The 19,100-nt window shown below is 42.6% G+C and overlaps 1 protein-coding gene across 1 annotated transcript in view; it reads right to left on the reverse strand.

The window, feature by feature from the left end:
• Positions 1–913: 913 nt before the first annotated feature.
• LOC145391355 (uncharacterized) overlaps positions 914–19,100 on the reverse strand; it is a 31,853-nt gene continuing 13,666 nt past the window's right edge. Inside the window, exons 3-8 of the mRNA XM_080265953.1 lie at positions 12,045–12,277; positions 5,097–5,201; positions 4,021–4,129; positions 2,169–2,474; positions 1,312–1,502; positions 914–1,087 (exon numbers count right to left, since the gene is read on the reverse strand). Of these exons, the coding sequence (XP_080122079.1) occupies positions 914–1,087; positions 1,312–1,502; positions 2,169–2,474; positions 4,021–4,129; positions 5,097–5,201; positions 12,045–12,277 (1,118 nt within the window). The remainder of the gene's footprint in view (positions 1,088–1,311; positions 1,503–2,168; positions 2,475–4,020; positions 4,130–5,096; positions 5,202–12,044; positions 12,278–19,100) is intronic.

Below are 19,100 nucleotides of genomic sequence, written 5' to 3' on the forward strand. Positions count from 1 at the left end.
CTACTCCTATGGCAACAAACTATAAATGAAAATCAAAACAAAAATATAAATACATGTTTCGGACAGTGTTAATAAAAAATGTGGTGCGACTAGGAAAGTATTTCCAAATGAATAGAAGCAAGACAAATAATAAACAAATAAATCTGAATATTCTTGTCGACATCGCTCCAAACTGAAACAAGATGTCACTAAATTATCCATATTCCATCTGTATCGCATGTAGCAAACCAAGAGAAAAGAATAGCAGTTGCAAACGTCTATGTTCTCTTACAACTTTTTATAAACGTGAAGTACAGTATATATATATATATATATATATATATATATATATATATATATATATATATATATATATATATATATATATATATATATATATATATATATATATATATATATAACGTAAATTCACTTGAGATACATATGTAATTTGCAAATCCTTAAACTTGGGCAAACATCACTGGAGATCCAAGTTTCCAGCCAAAATTTTAATGTCTTACTTCAGTCGGTATCTACAATATAGGTGTCTTGTTCAGTGTTTTTAACTTTCTGCCTTAATCTGTACTGGTAGGTGTACCAGATCGTATGAGGCCTAGTGCAAGATAGGGCATTATCCTTGAGGACAGGATGATAGCCTTAATTTACCTTTCCTCATGTTGGTCGAGGCCATATAAAAAGGATTGTCTGTGTCTGGTGAGGTTAAGTTAAATGGTAGGTTAACTGGGGCCAGGGTAAGTTAAGTTGCTATGAATGATTCTGGTTTAGTTTGTGTTAAATCAGATTAATCAGTACTAAGCAAGGTACTCAAGTTAAACTTACTCTTTCAGAATAATATCTATTATGAACTCAAGTTAAAATTACTCTTTCAAAATAACAAGTCTCATTAATCTTATTACTATAACATGCCAACAAGCTACACACCAATGTCCACACCAGAGACCATCATAGTAACGACCATGTACCATCCACCATCCTTACACCGCACCTGCATAGTACACCATCGACCAGTGTTAGTAAGAGGCATGGTTGACCACTCCAGAACGAACCCCATATTACCTTTAAAATCACTACCATTACCAAAGAGAGTCTGCTGGTGTAAGGATGTGTAAATAGAGATAGCAAGTCTACCAGTGACACTAGCAACGTTCTGAACATTGATAGTACACCTTCCACTGACAGCAGGAACGTTCTGATTAGTCTACCCATATCCCACAGACCTCCAGTTATCGAGGCAATATCCCATTTTGCTGACAGTGTGGTTACAGGCAGAGAACTGAGGTATGTTAGTGATAATCTGAGTGCAGACACAACCTTCTGTCTCCAGTGTCCGTACATCGACAAAGCACGACCTCCTTTGGTTCGCAGTTCGTCCGTCGGTAAAGCTGAAGCCAGGAGGACGAAGAGGAGAAGTGCGGACGGAGTGGGCAAAGAAGCACTTGAAAACACCACTTCTGCTCTCCTCAGAGCCTCATCGTCTGCCGTGCCTGCTGCTTTTGGCCGTTCTGTAGTGTGCAGAAAAAGGAGATGACAGTGCGCACACAGTTGGGGTCATTCTGTGGTTGGCTAGATGAGTGGGTATTTAAGTTTACATGTGAGATATGCATAAAAAATGCAAATATTTAAATATTTATGATGAACATTGTAGATGTATTGTATGCACACTCCAGTACGTACAGCCACAATCATGTCAAGTTCATTGATAGACAAACAGACAGACAAACAGACAGACCGAAAAGCAGACAAAGATATAAAAACGCTAAATACAAAACCACTCCTCAACATTTACCGACCATCTTGACTGTAAGGAAAGCAAGTATAGCTAGACAGGAGAAACAGACAAACAGATAGACAGACAAGCAAAAAAGAGACAAAAGCTGAAAGACACACACACACACACACACACACACACACACACACACACACAATTCCCCTCTCAACATTCATCCATCACCTTGACCGTCAGTCAAACAGGTATAAAAAATGACAGACAAGCAGACAGACAGGAGACAGAAACAGAAAGACAGACAGACCGAAGTAGAAAGACAGGCAGGCAGACAGACAGACGTAAGTAGAAAAACAGGTAGACAGACAGACGTAAGTAGAAAAACAGGCAGACAGACAGAGACAGAGAAAAAACAGTAAATAAAAATCCACCTGCAAACACTCACCCACCATCTTGACCGTGAGCCAGGCAGGTATGGCCAGATGGGGTTCACACCTGTACACCCCGGCCTCACCCCAGCCCACCCCAGCGATGGTCAAAGTGCTGGCAAACCGGTGGCTCCTCACTCTGACGCGCCCACCCCCGCCCACGCCCACGCCCAAGCCCACGCCCGCGTCCAGGAGGGTGTCGTTGTGGTACCAGAGGACGTAGCGAGGTGGGTGGGTGGCGTGTTGGACGGTGCAGTGGAGGCGGAGGCTGCGACCTATGTATGCGACGATAGTGGGCTGACCCTGGATCATGGCACGGGGCTCTGTAGGCACGGAGGCAAACAGAGAGGGAAGAAGATAAGTAGATAGGTAGGCAGATAGACAGAGAGGTACGTAGATAGAAAGAAACAAATATAGCCAGACTGGTAGCTGGACACAAAGGTTACTAGGTAGGTGGGTGGATAGATAAAGAGGTAAGTAGGTAGGTAGGTAGATACTAAGATATCTAGGTAGATAGGTAGATAGGATGGTGGATGGCTTATATGAGTAGATGGATAGATTAATTGGTAGGTAGGTAGTTAGATGTAGTTGTGTGGCCTGCTGTACCATGCAGTGGAGGAGGAGACTGGGACCTAGGCCGATATAAGCTACCAAGATGATTTGCACGCGACTCTGTGCGAAGGTAGGTTGATAGGTAGGTATGTAAGTAGGAAGGAAGGCAGGTAGGTACAGACATGCACTAGGTAAAAAAAGCATCTTCGTACTTTATCGTTTGCACGTTTTGAAACAGTGAACGTACCATGTGAAATGGGGAATGGGTAGGCAGCTCACACACTCACACTCTTACCTCCATCCCTTCCTTTCTTCCCTCCTCTAACTATCTCCTCTCCTCCCACTACACATCTTCCTCCCTTCACCTTTCTCTTCCTCTCCCCTTTCCTATCCCTCCATCCTTCTTTCCTTCCCTACTCTCCTTCACTTCCCTTCTCCTGCCCTTGCATTATAATCTTGTCTATCTGCCTCTGACAACCCCTCCCTCCCTCCTTCCATTCCTCTGTCTCCCTCTCTCCCTCTCTTTTCCTCTCCCTCCCCCGCTACATGCCTACAACCTCCATCCTAAGGAGCAGAAACGTAAAGGAATGGATATATAAATAATACTCTTATAGTCCAGGATATGACTCCCTCTACCTCCATCCCTTCCTTTCCTCCGTCCTTCCTTTCTTTTCCTGTTTCCATCCTTCCTTTACTTATCTCACTCTCTCCCCCCGTCCTTCCATCCCTCCTTTTCCTGTTTCCCTCTCCCCGTCTTGCTACGTCCTCCCTTCCTTTTCCTGTTTCCCTCCTTCCTTGACCAGTCTTACTCTCCCCCTCCATCCTTCCTTTCCGTTTCCCTCCCCTCCTGTACTTATTTCCCTCCCTTCCTTCGTCCTTCCTTCTACTTTCTGTTTCTCTTCTCCTTTTACCTATCTCCTTTCTCCCTCCGTCCTCCCTTCCTTTTCCTGTTTCCCTCCTTCCTTTACCTACCTCCCTCTCTGACTTTCTCTACGTCCTTCCTCATCCCTTTACTTATATCCCTCTCTCTCTCTCTCTCCCTCCATTCTCCCTTCCTTTTCCTGCTTCCCTTCTTTCTTTACCTATCTCCCTCTCTCTCTCCACTCTCCCTTCCTTCTCCTGCTTCCCTTCTTCCTTTACCTATCTTCCTCTCTCCCTCCACTCCCCCCTTCCTTCTCCTGCTTCCCTTCTTCCCTTACCTATCTACCTCTCTCTCTACACCCTTCCTCCTTCCTTTACCTATCTCCCTCTCTCCTGCTGTCCTCCCTTCCTGTTCCTTCCTTTACCTATCTCCTTCTCTCCCTCTTCCCTACTTACCTACCACCTGAAGCCTGAAGAACAGTGAGGTAGGGGGATGGGTAGACAGCTGACACTCGTACACCCCTGCGTCTGACAGCCTCACCCCCCTGATGCTGAGGGACCATAGCTGAAAGACAACGACGAGATTAATCCAGCGTACCCCAGTCACCCCTAATAAATCCCAATAGAACTCAATGAAACCTCAATAAATCACAATAAAAATACAATAAATGCCAATAAAAATCCATTAAATCCCAATAAAACCCAATAAATCACAATAAAAAACAATACATCCAAATAAAACACCAATAAATCCAAATAAATCCAATAAATCCCAATAAATCACAATTAATCTAAATAAAAATGCAATAAATCTCAATAAACTTAAATAAATCCCCATAATAAATCCAAATAAAGACAATAAATCCCAAATAAAAATCAAATAAATCCCCCAGACACAATAAATCCCAATAACACCCAAATATAACCCCAATAAAATCCCAGTAAGTACCAGCGATTCATAAGTTACATAAAATGGTCCGAATGTAGAGAAAATGAAGCGTAAACAAGAGACATCGTGGTACTAAAGGTGTAATGGAGATCTTCAGGCCTCTTATGGCGTCTCGTGTAGGCTGAATACAATATATCAAGGTAAAAAATGTTACAGACATTGTATGGAGGGGCAAAAAGATCTTGAAAATGTTTATTATTATTGGTGTTGTTGCTGCTGTACTGTTATTCTTATATTTTCTCTATCGTATGCTAAAAAAAATAATCATGGGCTATACCTGAAGAAACTACAAAACTCTACGGTCAAAATTCTCCAGATATGGGAATCTTTACTGTTTACAAAACTCTACGGTGAAAATTCTCCAGGTATCAATCATCTTTACTGTTTACAAAACTCTGCGGTCAAAATTCTCCAGATATGACAAGCATCTTTACTGTTTACATAACTCTACGGTCAAAATTCTCCAGATATGGCAATCATCGTTACTGTTTACAAAACTCTAAGGTCAAAATTCTCTACATATAACAATTATCTTTACTGTTTTTATTATGTGTTCAAATCTCTCTCTCTTTCTGCCACTTACATCATAGGTAGCATTGTGTGTGACTGAGAATCGGTCGTCGGAGGTGTAGGTAGCCAGTCCAGCCGTCAAGATGTACTCCGTCTCTGCCCTCTTCAGCCACGACACCTGCAGGAGGGGATGACCATGTGCCCAGGTTAGTAGCTTATCGGGAGGCAGGTAGGAAAGTAACAGGGTAGGCAGGGATGTAGAAAGGTAGGTAAAGGCTCTGTAGCAACGTAAAATCATCACCATCAACCATTATCATCAGCCTGAGTTAATCCACTGCAGGACAAAGGCTCTACCTATCTTTTTCCACTCTGACAGGCCGTTAGCGTGTCGCATCCAGTCCCAGCGAATCTCCACGTCTCATCTGGTCATCTCGTCCTCTGCCTGCCTCTTCCTCATGCCCTGTCACTGGGCTGCCACTCCACCACCCTGGCTGTCCATCTGTCATCTTTTCTACGGTGGACGCGACCTGTCACCTGCCCACATCCATTTATGCTTTTTGCCTGTACAGTACTGATTATATTCTCTGTTTTCGTCCGTACCCTTATCCAGGAAGCTCTCTTTTCATCTCTTCGTGCGAATCACTAACATTATCCTTTCCATTTCTCTCCGAACACACCTCCGTTTACGTTCCAGGAATATGATGGACTTCGCTTTGTTAAAATGGGAAGGGTACATTGATTATACAACCATCTCTTTGGGCAGAATGGTAGTTGCTTATCCTTCATGTAGGTAATTAGTAAGGCAAAGGACCTCCATTCTATTCCTATACTTCGCTTGATTTCACTGCCTTGGACGGGGTCTGCCTGAACTGTCTGCCTAAACTGTTTTTCTCATACTCTAGTTCTTCATTTCCTTCAGTACTAAACGGGAACTAACTTAATTACCTTACATCTTCATTTTCACTTTCAGGCTCACCTTCAGACTCACCCTATTCAGAATGGTAAGAGAGAAACAGAGAAATCAGAGGGAAAGACATAGGAAGGCAGTATGCAATAGAAAGGGAGGAGTAACGTGAGAGATAAACAAGGAAGTGCTAGGGAGGAAAGCAGGGAGATAGGTAGGAAAACAGTAGGGGTAGGAAGGAAGAAGGGTAGTGAGGAATAAATAAGGAAGTGATAGGCAGGTAGTGTAAGGTGTGAAAGAAAGATGTAAGGAAGAAAAAACAAGGAAATAATAGGGAGGGAAGTAGGAAGAGAGCAAAAGAGGGAGGTAAAGTGAAGGAGGTGGTAGTGAGGAAGTAGGAAGGTAGGTACAGACAGTAGGAAGCAGACCGGGAGAGGGACGGGTAGGGATTTTAAGGAAGTTGTGGGGAGGGGAGCAGGAAGGTAAGGAACAAGGAGAGAGGTGAGGGATAGGCGGAAGGGATATACAGCGAGACAGGAGATTGAGAAATGCAAGGTAGGCAGAGAGTAGGGAAGGTAGGCAGAGAGTAGGGGAGGTAGGAAGAGACTAGGTATGGAGGCACGGGACAGGCAGGGAGTATTGATGAAGGCAGGAAATGTGAGAGGGTGGGCAGGGAGGGTGGAAGGGAAGAGATAAAGAGAAGGGTAAGTGAAAGAGGGGAAAGACGGGGAGAGGGATTAGGTAAAGGGAGAGTAGTAGAGAAAGAGGACAGTTTGAAGACGAGAGAGTGTTGTTATTATAGGGTGGCGGGAGAATGAGATAATATTTCAGTTAATTCATTTCACGTTTCACCTTTCAAGTTCTACCCCTCATTTTCCATCCCTATGTTCCACCTCACACCCGTCCATAGTACACTCCTCCTACGCTTATATTCCGCCCCATGTTCCATTCTTCATGTTCCACCGTCACGTTCCACCACCACGTTCCACTCCCGTGCCAGTGTTCCCCATCCCTCAGTCCAGGGTAACCAGTGGCCAGATCTTTGCATTAAAACTTCCAAAATTCAGTGTTCCGTGATGCTCCAACTCGCCCTCCCAACACCACCACCTCTGCAATGACACCACTTCCAACATCACATCTCTCCTGATACCACGCCACGGGAATATTTTCAGCATTTCACCTCTCTCTCTCTCTCTCTCTCTCAGACCCCTACCACCTCAACTCTCATTATCTCACATTTTCTCTCCCCTTAATTAACTCTAAAATTTATTTCCCCAAATTCCTTTCCTTCATAATAATCAGCCCTATATACTTACAAGGCTACCTACCTACCTACTTACCTATCAGTCTATCAACCTTCCAAGTACCTACACAATTGGCCACCTGATATACCTACCTACATATCTTCTTATCTACCAAGCTACCCCAGTTACCTACCTACCTAACCAACTCCATCCACCTTCCTCCCTCCCTCCCTTCCTCCCTCCCTCCCTCCCTCCCTCCCTCCCTCCTTAGCTGCCTACCGGGTTATCTACCTTCTTACGTAGGCTATCCGTCTACTACCTACCTACCTACCTACTTACCCACGTTCCCTCTACCTTCACTTACTTCTCATTTTTTCCATCTCTTCTACTACGAATTTTCGCCTCTCCCTCCCTCAGCATTTGATATTTCTGTCCCTTCCTAACTTTTTCCCTCTTCCTAATGTTTTTTTTTTTTTTTATCTCCCATCAACCATTCCATAACTCCTCCTCCTTCGACTCTCTCTCTCTCTCTTTCTCTCTCTCTCTCTTTCTCCTAAATTTCAAACGTCGGTCCTCTTCTAATTATCCCTCACTAAAAAAAGTCTTCTTTCTCTCGTCCCATATTTTCTCTGTTTTTTTTTGTTTTGTTTTTTTCATCAAGCAATCTTTTTCTTCCTCTTCTTCCATCTTTCTCCTTCACTCTTCTATATCTCGTTCCTTTTCCAACTTTTTCTTACTTCTTCCCGTTTCTTGCATACCTTGTCCCATCCCCCCATCATCTCCTCCTTATTAGCCCTTCTTTGCCTTCCTTTTCTTCCTCCTCCTCTCTTCCTAAATCCTTCTTTATTCTTCCTTATCTTTTTCCTCCTTCTCCTCCTCCTTCTCCTCCTCCTCCTCACTTTTCCTCTCATTCTAAATTCCTTTTTCACCTTACGTCTGCCCGATTACTCCTTCTTTGCCTTTTCTTCTTATTAGTATTTTTTCTTTCTTCCTTCGTTCCTTCTTACCTAGTTCTCAATACTTCACTTTTTTTCACACCCTTTACTCATTTCTTCCCTTTTCCAACTTTCCTTATTCAGGTCTTTCATCCTCCTCCTCTTAGACTTCATTCTTTGCCCTCTCTTCTCGTTCTATCACTTCTATACCTTCTTCCCTCTTCTTTATTTCTGTACCTCACTCTCCTCCTCACCTCCTTCCCATGTCTTCCCTCAATGTGCTTTCCTTGCTCTTCTCTCCGTCATTGTCTGCGTAACTCCGGTATCACAGTTTTCCACTCACTCCTTTTATCACTCTGTTGCTTTCTCCCTCATTTTCTTGCAGTCTTTTTTCCCCTTCTTTCCATTACCGGTTTTTATTTCTTTCCTCTCCTGCCGCACCCTCCCCCCCTTCCTCCTCCTCTCTCTCTCTCTCTCTCTCTCTCTCTCTCTCTCTCTCTCTCTCTCTCTCTCTCTCTCTCTCTCTCTCTCTCTCTCTCTCCCTCCCTCCTCCATTACCTCTAAGCCTCCCTGCTTCGGGTATCAAACTTGAAAACAGGGACAGTAGTGTACGGTTACTGTTGTGAGAGAGAACGAGAGAGAGAGAGAGAGAGAGAGAGAGAGAGAGAGAGAGAGAGAGAGAGAGAGAGAGAGAGAGAGAGAGAGAGAGAGAGACAGACAGACAGACAGACAAACAGAGAGACAGAGACAGAGAATGGGGGTGGGAGGGGACAGTATTTACTGAACAATCACAGTCACTCTTAGCCATAACATCGTCTGAAGGTAGTAATAAAACATAAGCAACACCAGGCTGTTGCAACTCTCCATCTCATCAAGCACATACCCCCCACCTCCCTGCACACCTAACTAAGCGCATAATGGCCCTCATCTCCCCTCCCCCCAAATCTTGTCTTTTAAAGGTGGGCTTAAGGAGAACGCCTTGAGGACACATAACATGGGCCCTTCAGATTCCTTGCGCTGGTCTCATTGAAATCTCTTGATTTTTTAACGTTTTTCAGTTAAAAAAAAAAAAAAAACTACTGAAGACACAGCATTCTACCTGTCAAAAGGCACCAGTTCGTTCGTTATAAGACACATAACTATGTGAAATTTCATGACCCTAAAGTGAATACTTCCTGAGGCTGGCTCAGAAACGAAACCTCTATGCCTGGCCAGCCTCCCTGCCGCCCAGCTCTACGGACGGACACCTATTGATCTCAGTGATAGCAACACCCTCTTCTGACACTGTCAAGGAGAGGGTAAAAAAGTTTTAGGAACAAGCAGCTTACATAAAATCCCCCCACCCCTCTCTCTCTCTCTCTCTCCCCTCTGTCTGTCTGTCTGTCTGTCTCTGTCTGTCTGTCTGTCTGTCTCTGTCTCTCTCTCTCTCTCTCTCTCTCTCTCTCTCTCTCTTGCTAAAAGAATATCAACTCTCCTTACCATGTCCTCTCACATTGTCCCGTCGTCCATCAGAACACACACAAAAAAGAGGAAACGAAAAAATGCTGCAATAATAGTAACAAAACCCAAAAAACAGGAAGAAAAAATGAAAAAAAGGCAACCAAGCTTTCTACACACAATACAAAAAACAAACACTAATAACAAATCAAGCAAAATACGAGGACAAACAACAAACAGCAAACAAAACATATGCAAACAATATCAAACAGCAACAAGCAACAGACAGCAATAAATAAATAAAAAAAAAACGAGAAAAAAACACATCAACGAACAAGGGAAATCTAAATAACAAAAGCAAAAACTAACTTAATCTAGAACTACAAAACACACACACACACACACACACACACACACACACACACACACACACACACACACACACACACACCAGACAATATGGAAACAACAACAACAACAACAAGCATCCCTAAAAACATTCCTAAAAAAAGGTCTTCTTGGTAAATAAGTTGGCCTTCCATATTTCCTCCCAGCCTGCCCCGTCATCCATCAGGAGAACTTTCCACCGCCTGCTTTCCCCTTACCCTTTCCCCTCCCCTACCCCTCCCACTCCACCTCTCCCTCCCCTCCCCCACTAGACTCCCCCCTTCCCTTTCCTTCTCCCCCTTCCTTTGCCCACTTCTGCCTTCTCCATTTCCCTCCCTCTCCACCACCCCAATCGCTTTCCCCCTCTTTTCTCCCCCCCTCCTGGTACCCCGAGTCCTACCTCACTCCCTTCCCTTTCCCCCCCCAACCCCTACCCACAACCCTCTCCCTCCTCACTACTGCTTTTCCCCATCCCTTCCCCAACATCGCCAATATCCTCCTTCCCTCCATCAACTACCACCCCTTCACCATCCCCTCGTCTTCCCCAACTAACCACTATCGTTCCTCCCGTCTCCTCTTCCCCCTCCTCTCTCCCATTGCCAGCATCTCCCCCCCCTCCCCTTTCTTCACCACATCCTCACCCTTCCCCCCTCCTCCTTTCTCGCATCCTCCACCACTCTCACAATCCTCCCCTCCCCCTCCTCTTCTCTCGTCTCCTCTCCCACCTCCACTACCCTTCCCCACTCTCCTCCCCTGTCTTTTTCTCATCCCAAGGAACGAAAGTGTAAGTCGGAGGTCCTTCCTTCCTCAAATCTTATTCCCACGGTGGTCATCTGCCTTAATAGCATGTGGAATCGACAGGTATAAATCCGTGTACATATATAACTAACTAAACTCGTCCCCACTACCCTCCCGCCACACAGTTTCACTCCCCTCATTCTCCCTGCCCTCCCTTCCTCATTCCCCCTCTCCTCACTCCCCCATTCCCCTTCCCATACCAACGTTTCCATATCATTTATTTATTAAATTAAAATGTAAGCTGTTTCACCCAAATAAAGGAACACTAAACTTTACACCAGAAGGAACTAACAAGAATCCAAGGCCAGAATTTATAGACATTTTTACTGTGAATTCTCCGTCGTAAGTAAGGTTTATATTTGTAGGAAATACTAAGCAATGAGGGTGCCGAATTTTTCAATGTAATTTCTTCTTCATGCAGTTACAAATTTTCAAAGCGAAAAGAAAATTTTATTCTAACATTTTATCTTATATCGGTCAAGGGGATCGAAGATTTTATCTGTTCATACAAGTTAGATACTTGTACAGGTAAGCGGACACACTACAGAGAAATGTAAAAGACAGAGAGATACATTGTTAGTTTAGATACCTGGGCACAGTTTATTCCATGCAGACTGACAGACACAGACGAGAGACAGAAGCACACATGGAGAAAAAAACAAAGATTAAAAAAAAGGGGGGAAGGGGCGGAAGCACGAGCATAGGATAAAACATAGATTCTGACAAGGAAAACATAACACAAGCAGAGGAAAAAAATATATAAAAGAAAAATAATCAGAGGATAGACTACACTACAACCATCACTAAAACAACATAACGTCCCTAACAACACTCTGGTAAGATTGTAAAAGTAAATAAACAGTTAGGACAATTTCTAACAATAATTTTCAAACACAAAGATAAAGACACAGATAAGCAAAACACAGACAGACGGAGGATTCGAGACACAATGGCCAAAAGACAGCCAGCCAGCCATAAAAGCGACGATACAAAGAGACAGACAGCCAAACAAATAAACACAGAACCGATGATAAAGAGAGAAACAGAGAGAGAAGCAGAAAGAGAGAAATGAGAGACAGGAAGAGAGAAAGATGGAAACGGGAAAAAGTAAAGACAGGGACATAAAGAGACAGAGACAGGGATAAAAAGAAGAAAAAAGGGGAAAACAGAGAGAGAGAGAGAGAGAGAGAGAGAGAGAGAGAGAGAGAGAGAGAGAGAGAGAGAGAGAGAGAGAGAGAGAGAGAGAGAGAGGGAGAGAACAAGCAGAGGGGATACTGATCTACAAACACCACCACCAACACAAACCAAATTCTCACCAACTGTCTTCCAAGGTTATGAGTGTCGCAGGTTATGGTGACGCTGCCTCCGACCTGTGCTACCACTCGAGTGTTGTTCTGTCTCTCCCTCTCCCCTCCCCCTCTCTCCTTCACCCCCCTCAGCCACCTCTCCCTCTCCTCTCCAATCCCTCCACCCCCTTCTCCTTCCCCTATCCACTCCAGCAGTCTCTTCCTTTGACTGGATGTTCTTGTGGGGTTTTGGTATCCGGCACCTGTGAGGGAGAGAAAGAGAGGTTAGGTATGGGATGGGAGAGAGAGAGAGAGAGAGAGAGAGAGAGAGAGAGAGAGAGAGAGAGAGAGAGCATCAGCACTACACAAACCTACGGGCAAACATTATGAAATCAAAATCAATACAGTCCAAAAAAAATCTCAATAAAGAATAGCTATAACAAGTAATAAGTAAATGGGACAGACAATAACACCACATACTCTGTCATAACACACACACACACACACACACACACACACACACACACACACACACACACACACACACACACACAGATACATACACACACACTTACATTTGGGAACCCTTCTAACTTTAATGCCATTTTTATCTTTCTTCTTTCTGTTAATTCAGTGACACTCTTCGTATTTCTCTTTATTCTCAGACGATTTCATTCAGCTTAGAAGTGACTTTTAGTATTAGCCTATAGGGAACTTACGTTCACCCCTTCAGTAACATATATCACCTCTAAATCGTCTGTACGTAGTTATATACCATATATATATATATATATATATATATATATATATATATATATATATATGTGTGTGTGTGTGTGTGTGTGTGTGTGTGTATGTATGTGTGTGTGTGTGTGTGTGTGTGTGTGTATGTGTGTGTGTGTATGTGTGTGTGTGTGTGTGTGTGTGTGTGTGTGTATGTGTGTGTGTGTGTGTGTGTGTGTGTGTGTGTATGTGTGTGTGTGTGTGTGTGTGTGTGTGTGTGTGTGTGTGTGTGTGTGTGTAAGAAGGACAGAGAGAAAATATGTGCATGTTTGTATATGTGTTTATGTGTGTGCGTGTGTGGATGTGTTTATGTGCGTGCATGTGTGTGTGTGTGTGTGTGTTTATGTGTCTGTGTTAATGTGTGTACATGCGTGTGTGCGTGCGCGCACGAGTGTGTGTCGATGAGAAAGAAAAAACGTAATTAAATCTGCGTTTTTTTACACCGCGTATAAATCCTTGTGTTTCTGCCAAAAGCGAAAAATACAAACACAAAAAAGCCGAAAAAATGCACCTCTCCCTCTTGTTCCTGGTGGGAAAATGAGGTGCGGGGTAAGGGGGTGAGGGTGAGGGGGTGGACACCGGAGTGACAGAGAGAGAGAGAGAGAGAGAGAGAGAGAGAGAGAGAGAGAGAGAGAGAGAGAGAGAGAGAGAGAGAGAGAGAGAATGGGATGCAAGGAATGAGTGGATGGGGATGGAAGTGAAGGATTGGTGAGATGAGTGGATGAGAGTGAAGGGAAAGAGGGACGAAAGGGTGGAAATAGAGGAATGACGGAGTGTGAGAGGACGAGGAGATGGTATGAACTGATAGGATAGTGGGATGAGGGGGACAGGAATAATGGATGGAGGTTATGAGTGGATAAGGGCAAAGGAAGAGGGGGATGGAAGAATGGTAAATTACGAATGAAGGGACGGGATGAGAGCGATTAGGGGGCGACAGCTACGCAATAGGGAAGGAGGGCTGGGGGTATGATGGAGTGAGATGCTGGTGGGATGAAGGAGTGGGGTGAGGGAGTCAGGAGGACGGGAGGTGAGAGCGGTGAAGGGATAGGGAAAGAGGAAGAGGGAGATGGAGAACGTAGAGAATACAGAGAGGAGAGTGAGAGGCTGGGGTTAATGGTGATGGGAAGAGTGAGTGGACAGGAAGTGAGGGTACAGGGAGTGAGGGTGTGGAGGGTGGCACACTGGCACAGGAACAGCATATTGTATTACAGTGGTCGTGTCGGTGGCAACGCACAACAGGGGGGGGGGGATCCACATTTTTACTACACTGATTCAAACTCTCACTCTTTCTATTCACCATTTCACCACGATAACAACTTCTTTGGTTTACAGTTGTTACTACCATATTTTCTATGAAAAAAATATACACCCTAATGCTTAGAACAAGCAAAACTCGTCCATTCTAAAAATCGAATTAAAAAGAAAGCCAGATTAAGGATCATTTCATCATGGGATGCCAGGACACGTTTCATTTAAAAGATTGAAGGCCATAGGCAGTGGAGAAGATAGAATGAGGTTATTATTCAGTGTAGGAGATACCACTAGTAATGAATAGCATCAATAAAACAATATCTAACTCAAGCTATAAAGAATTCAGTCCAAACTTGCTTAGCACCGCTTGATTTAACACTTTTCAGCATTTCAGCCATCCCCTTAGACTTCGTTGAATTAAAATCTCCCTTCATCAGTTTATCTATCTATCTATCTATCTATCTATCGAATGATGGATAGATAGATAGATATAGATAGACAGATAGAGATAGATATATAGACATAGATAGAAAGACAGATAGACAAATAGATCGATCGATCAACAGATCGATATATAGATAAACAGACAGATCGATAGATAGGTATCACAAAAAAGTGCTTTTAAACACAATTTTGAGTAATAAATAAGCCAATAAAGTAATCAGTAAATAAATCAATCATTTAATAAACGATGGGATACACATAACAGAAAAAACAAAGTGTGTGGGGGGGGTGCGAGGGGCGGGGTGAAGGCTAAAATATTGGATAAAGGTACAAGTTGGTCCAGCCCAGCGCTCGATTTTTCCCACTAATATTCGAAATTTCGGCACCAAACTTCGTGGAGTTCTTATTTACGGGTTTTGTGAGTGAGTTTTCTACTTTTGGGAGAGAGTTACCCTGGTTTTGGGTAGGTTAGCAAAGGGTCTGGAGTGTAGTATACCTATTATGCGTATTTACCAATTAGAAATATTTGCATAAACTTTATAAGGGCTCAAAATGAATTGCAAAATATTACACTGCATTCACCATGAAGTTTCCTGGTGTAGTCACAAATCTATCTATCTATCTATCTATCTATCTGTGTGTGTGTGTGTGTGTGTGTGTGTGTGTGTGTGTGTGTGTGTGTGTGTGTGTGTGTGTGGATAACACTTTTACAAATTTAGTACTTTAACGAAATATTATCCCGACATATAAGCACAATGCCGGTGTTATCATTAGACACATCATATGCAAAACCCCATCTGTTATAACAATTTCCTCTACATCTGCTGGAGAAGTTTCCTTTAAAAAAAGATGTTAAGGGGTAGCCTTTAATGAAACCTATGCGTTTTCAGAGCGGTATTTTAGAGATTCAGATCACAACGCATGATTAAACTATACTTGTAACCTTGACGTTTGGCCTATTGCCCTCAATCCTATTATGATTGGTCTTTGTCTGTCAAACGTCCAACCAAATTTGGTTAAAGTCGGAAAAGAACTCGTTATTTAGCTTGGCCGGAACTTTTCTGACGGCGGCTGTAATCTCCCAGATTTCCGGAAGCCTTTTTTTCCTTGGGAAGGTAGGGGTGTTCTTAAACTGAATAAAATCGGCTGGAAGTAGCAAGTATTAAATACCCAAAGGTGTGGGGTCCCTCTTTTCTGGAAGGTTTTATTCAGCCCAAAATACCATACCGGTATCTTGCAATTTGAGTGTTATACGCACATGTCTGTGATACAGCCACACATGTGAACTAATTACAGTTCTGTTAACTTGAAATTACACATGAAGGGTCAGGATAAAGGCATATTCTAAGTGGCATCTGTGGCTGTTGTCTGCGCTATTAGAGGTTAACAAAACTCCAGCTTCGCCTGATGCCTGTTAGATTATTCCCATTGGAAGGCACAGCATGGAGTGCAAAACATACAATAGCCATTAGCTACAAAGAGTACCTCCACCAAAACAACCATGATCACACACTCACACACAGTCCATCAGTTATTGTTTCCTGGTAGCAAACACCAAGAGCATGTTGTTACCACTGCTTTAAAGTTATATGTATAAACACATTTACACGCACATAAATGTAAATATTAAACAAAATATGACACCCTGAACTAATAAAAAAAATAATAAACTGAAAAAAGGATCAGGCTCCAATGGACCACTCTCAGCTGAATAAAATCATCTGACGTTTCCGGAAAGTATATATTGACACTCTCAGACTCCTACATCCACTCACATCTGAATAATATCGTCTGCCTGGAGCAAAATGCTGGAGAACTCGTGATCATGACAGGGCAGAGAAAGAATGTTTGGCAAAAGAGTTCTAATTGGTCCACACTACCACGAACATCAATATTAAAAAAAACATTTGTTCTTGTTTGCGAGAAATTTCAAGCAAAGGCGAACTACTTTTGTAGCGCTGATATTTGCCTCCGTTTACTTTTTCCGGTTTCTGTTGCTGTTTTCTTGCTATGTTTTTTTTTTTTTCAATCGTTCTGTTCTTGTGTTACTGTTCTGTTCATTATGATCTATGGCATGATATTTTTGTTATTAAATTTAATATGGAATGTATTTCTGCTGGTTTTTCTTACCTCATCTAACAAAGCTGTGTTTGTCAACTTGTGTATAAGGTATCTCAAACAGTTATTATCAAATTTCAATGAAATCTTGTGGAGAGGTGGCCACTGGGTCAAGGAGGAGTTGATTAGATTTTGAGGTAGATCCAGATCAGGATGCTGGAATAAATAAAATATTTCATTGGAGTTGGCAGAGGTATACATTCTCCAAATCCATGTAACAGGGCAAATTAAGAATTAACTAACTTGTAAACAGTAGAAATTATTAAATTTTGGGCGAAAAGGGCCAACGACCAAGGTCAAAATAGGGTGGTAGTGCTGCCTCGGCGGAGGTATGCACTCTTTGAGTGCTCTTGGTGTGAATTATTTCTACTCCTTTTACCACTAAACGCCTTTCTAAACCTGAGTAAAATAGTCTGGAGGCATAAAGACTAAACGAGAGAGAGAGAGAGAGAGAGAGAGAGAGAGAGAGAGAGAGAGAGAGAGAGAGAGAGAGAGAGAGAGAGAAACCTGTCATGATACTGAAAGGACTGACTGCGACGACACCTTTTATTAATTCCGGTTACTGTCAGACAACTTCTCAGCCCAGTATATTCTGAAGACAAAGAATATCCAAGATGCTGAGAAAATGTCACCCAGATGTTACGAAAACACACACACACACACACACACACACACACACACACACACACACACACACACACACACACACACACACACACACACACACACACACACACACACACACAATAACCGGGTTTGGGAGTTTCGGAAAGACGGTCTATTAATCATTTCCGTTCAGTTATTCATTTTTTGATTTATCCTCGCTGCCTCCACAGGTCTTTATTCTTCTCAGGACAAAATTTTCAGACTGAAGGGGACAACAATAACTCTCTTTATCCCCCTCAGTACGGGAGGCTTTTTCTAAGTTAAATGAATTAGTTTGGTGAAGGCAAGGGGAAAAAAAAAATCACTGCATTTGAAAAGGCTAAGTGCACATAAAAACAGCCACTTCCATAATTATCCATTGCGATCATAGGGGAGCGGACCAAGGTTACTAAGACCACAATATCTGAAGGTAGGGGTGGCTGCAATATCCGAAGGTAGGGGTGGCTGCAATATCCGAAGGTAGGGGTGGCTGCAATATCCGAAGGTAGGGGTGACCGCAATATTTGAAGGTATAGGTGTGACTGCAATAAGCTCCTAGTGGCATAGTATGATCGCAAAACCTCCTGCCGCCTCTCAGATATTCGGACCAATGCGCAGAGCACCTAGCAGTCTCTTCCATATAAATTTCTATGCTGTAGTCGATTGATTTGGATGTTTAAATGTATATACATATATATATATATATATGGATATATATATATATGGATATATATATATATATATATATATATATATATATATATATATATATATATATATATATATATATATATATACACGGCCTTAATAACCAGGGGCTTCGGCCCCAATGGTTGATAGGCCGGAAAAAAAAAAAAAAAAAAAAGATTGATTTTAGAGGATGTAATTTCAGCTAATACCAGACGACTCCATGACCTTTTGAGAAATACCCAGGCCACAAAATCTGTAAAAAAAAATTATCAGGATTAGCGTTTGGGTCGAGAATTAATAATTTTGCATTTTATTCCAACTTCCAGAGTGCAATTATATACAGGTCAAACAATCTCACTGCGGTCATGGGGTTAAATGTGGGTTACCTGTGTGAATAAAGCAAGAACAATTATACCCGGATGACAGAGCTGTGAGGGCGGTGATGCGATGCTCAGAGTTTGAAGATACGCCACCCTGACTGGCAATAGACCATATTCAAGGCGGCATTGGAGATTTCCTTGGCGATTTACTCTACAGCTCATTATCCTCTCGTGTATCAACCATGCAAACAACGTCAATATGAAAACGATGTAAGCATGGTGAGGCGTAACCATAGAACTTTTACCTTAACTTGGCCCAGATTTTGGTCCTATTGCAACTTGTTTCATCAGTGGTAAAAGAAGACAATCCCGCTGGTCTTCATCCATTCCATAGCATTTCTTCGTGACCAGTATCATATTCTAGTGTTAGTCTATTGCTACAACGCAGCATTTAAGATAGAGAGACGGGAATTTCAGGCCATGCTAAAGGAAAAAGGGTATTCAATGCAAAATCAATCAGTCAGAAAGAGGGACAACGAAGCCTCCCATCCCACTGATAATACAGCATATCATTCTAATCCACATGTTCCTATAAACGTCTAAGAAAGGTTATAATTAAGACATAACGATTCACCATTCATCGTTGGGAACAAAAGTACAAGGAAACAAAAGTTCAAATTTTATTGTCGCTCCTTTTCCTTTTTAATGAACGAGACTTCTGGTGGTCAAGTCCGAAGCGCACGGAAAAAAGTAATAATGATGATAATGACGATAATGATGATGATGATGATGACAATAATAATAATAATAATAATAATAATAATAATAATAATAA

This window comes from Coenobita brevimanus, chromosome 18 (genome assembly GCF_032717465.1).
Source record: "Coenobita brevimanus isolate Jiangsu-jjx chromosome 18, ASM3271746v2, whole genome shotgun sequence".
Lineage (NCBI taxonomy): Eukaryota > Metazoa > Arthropoda > Malacostraca > Decapoda > Coenobitidae > Coenobita > Coenobita brevimanus.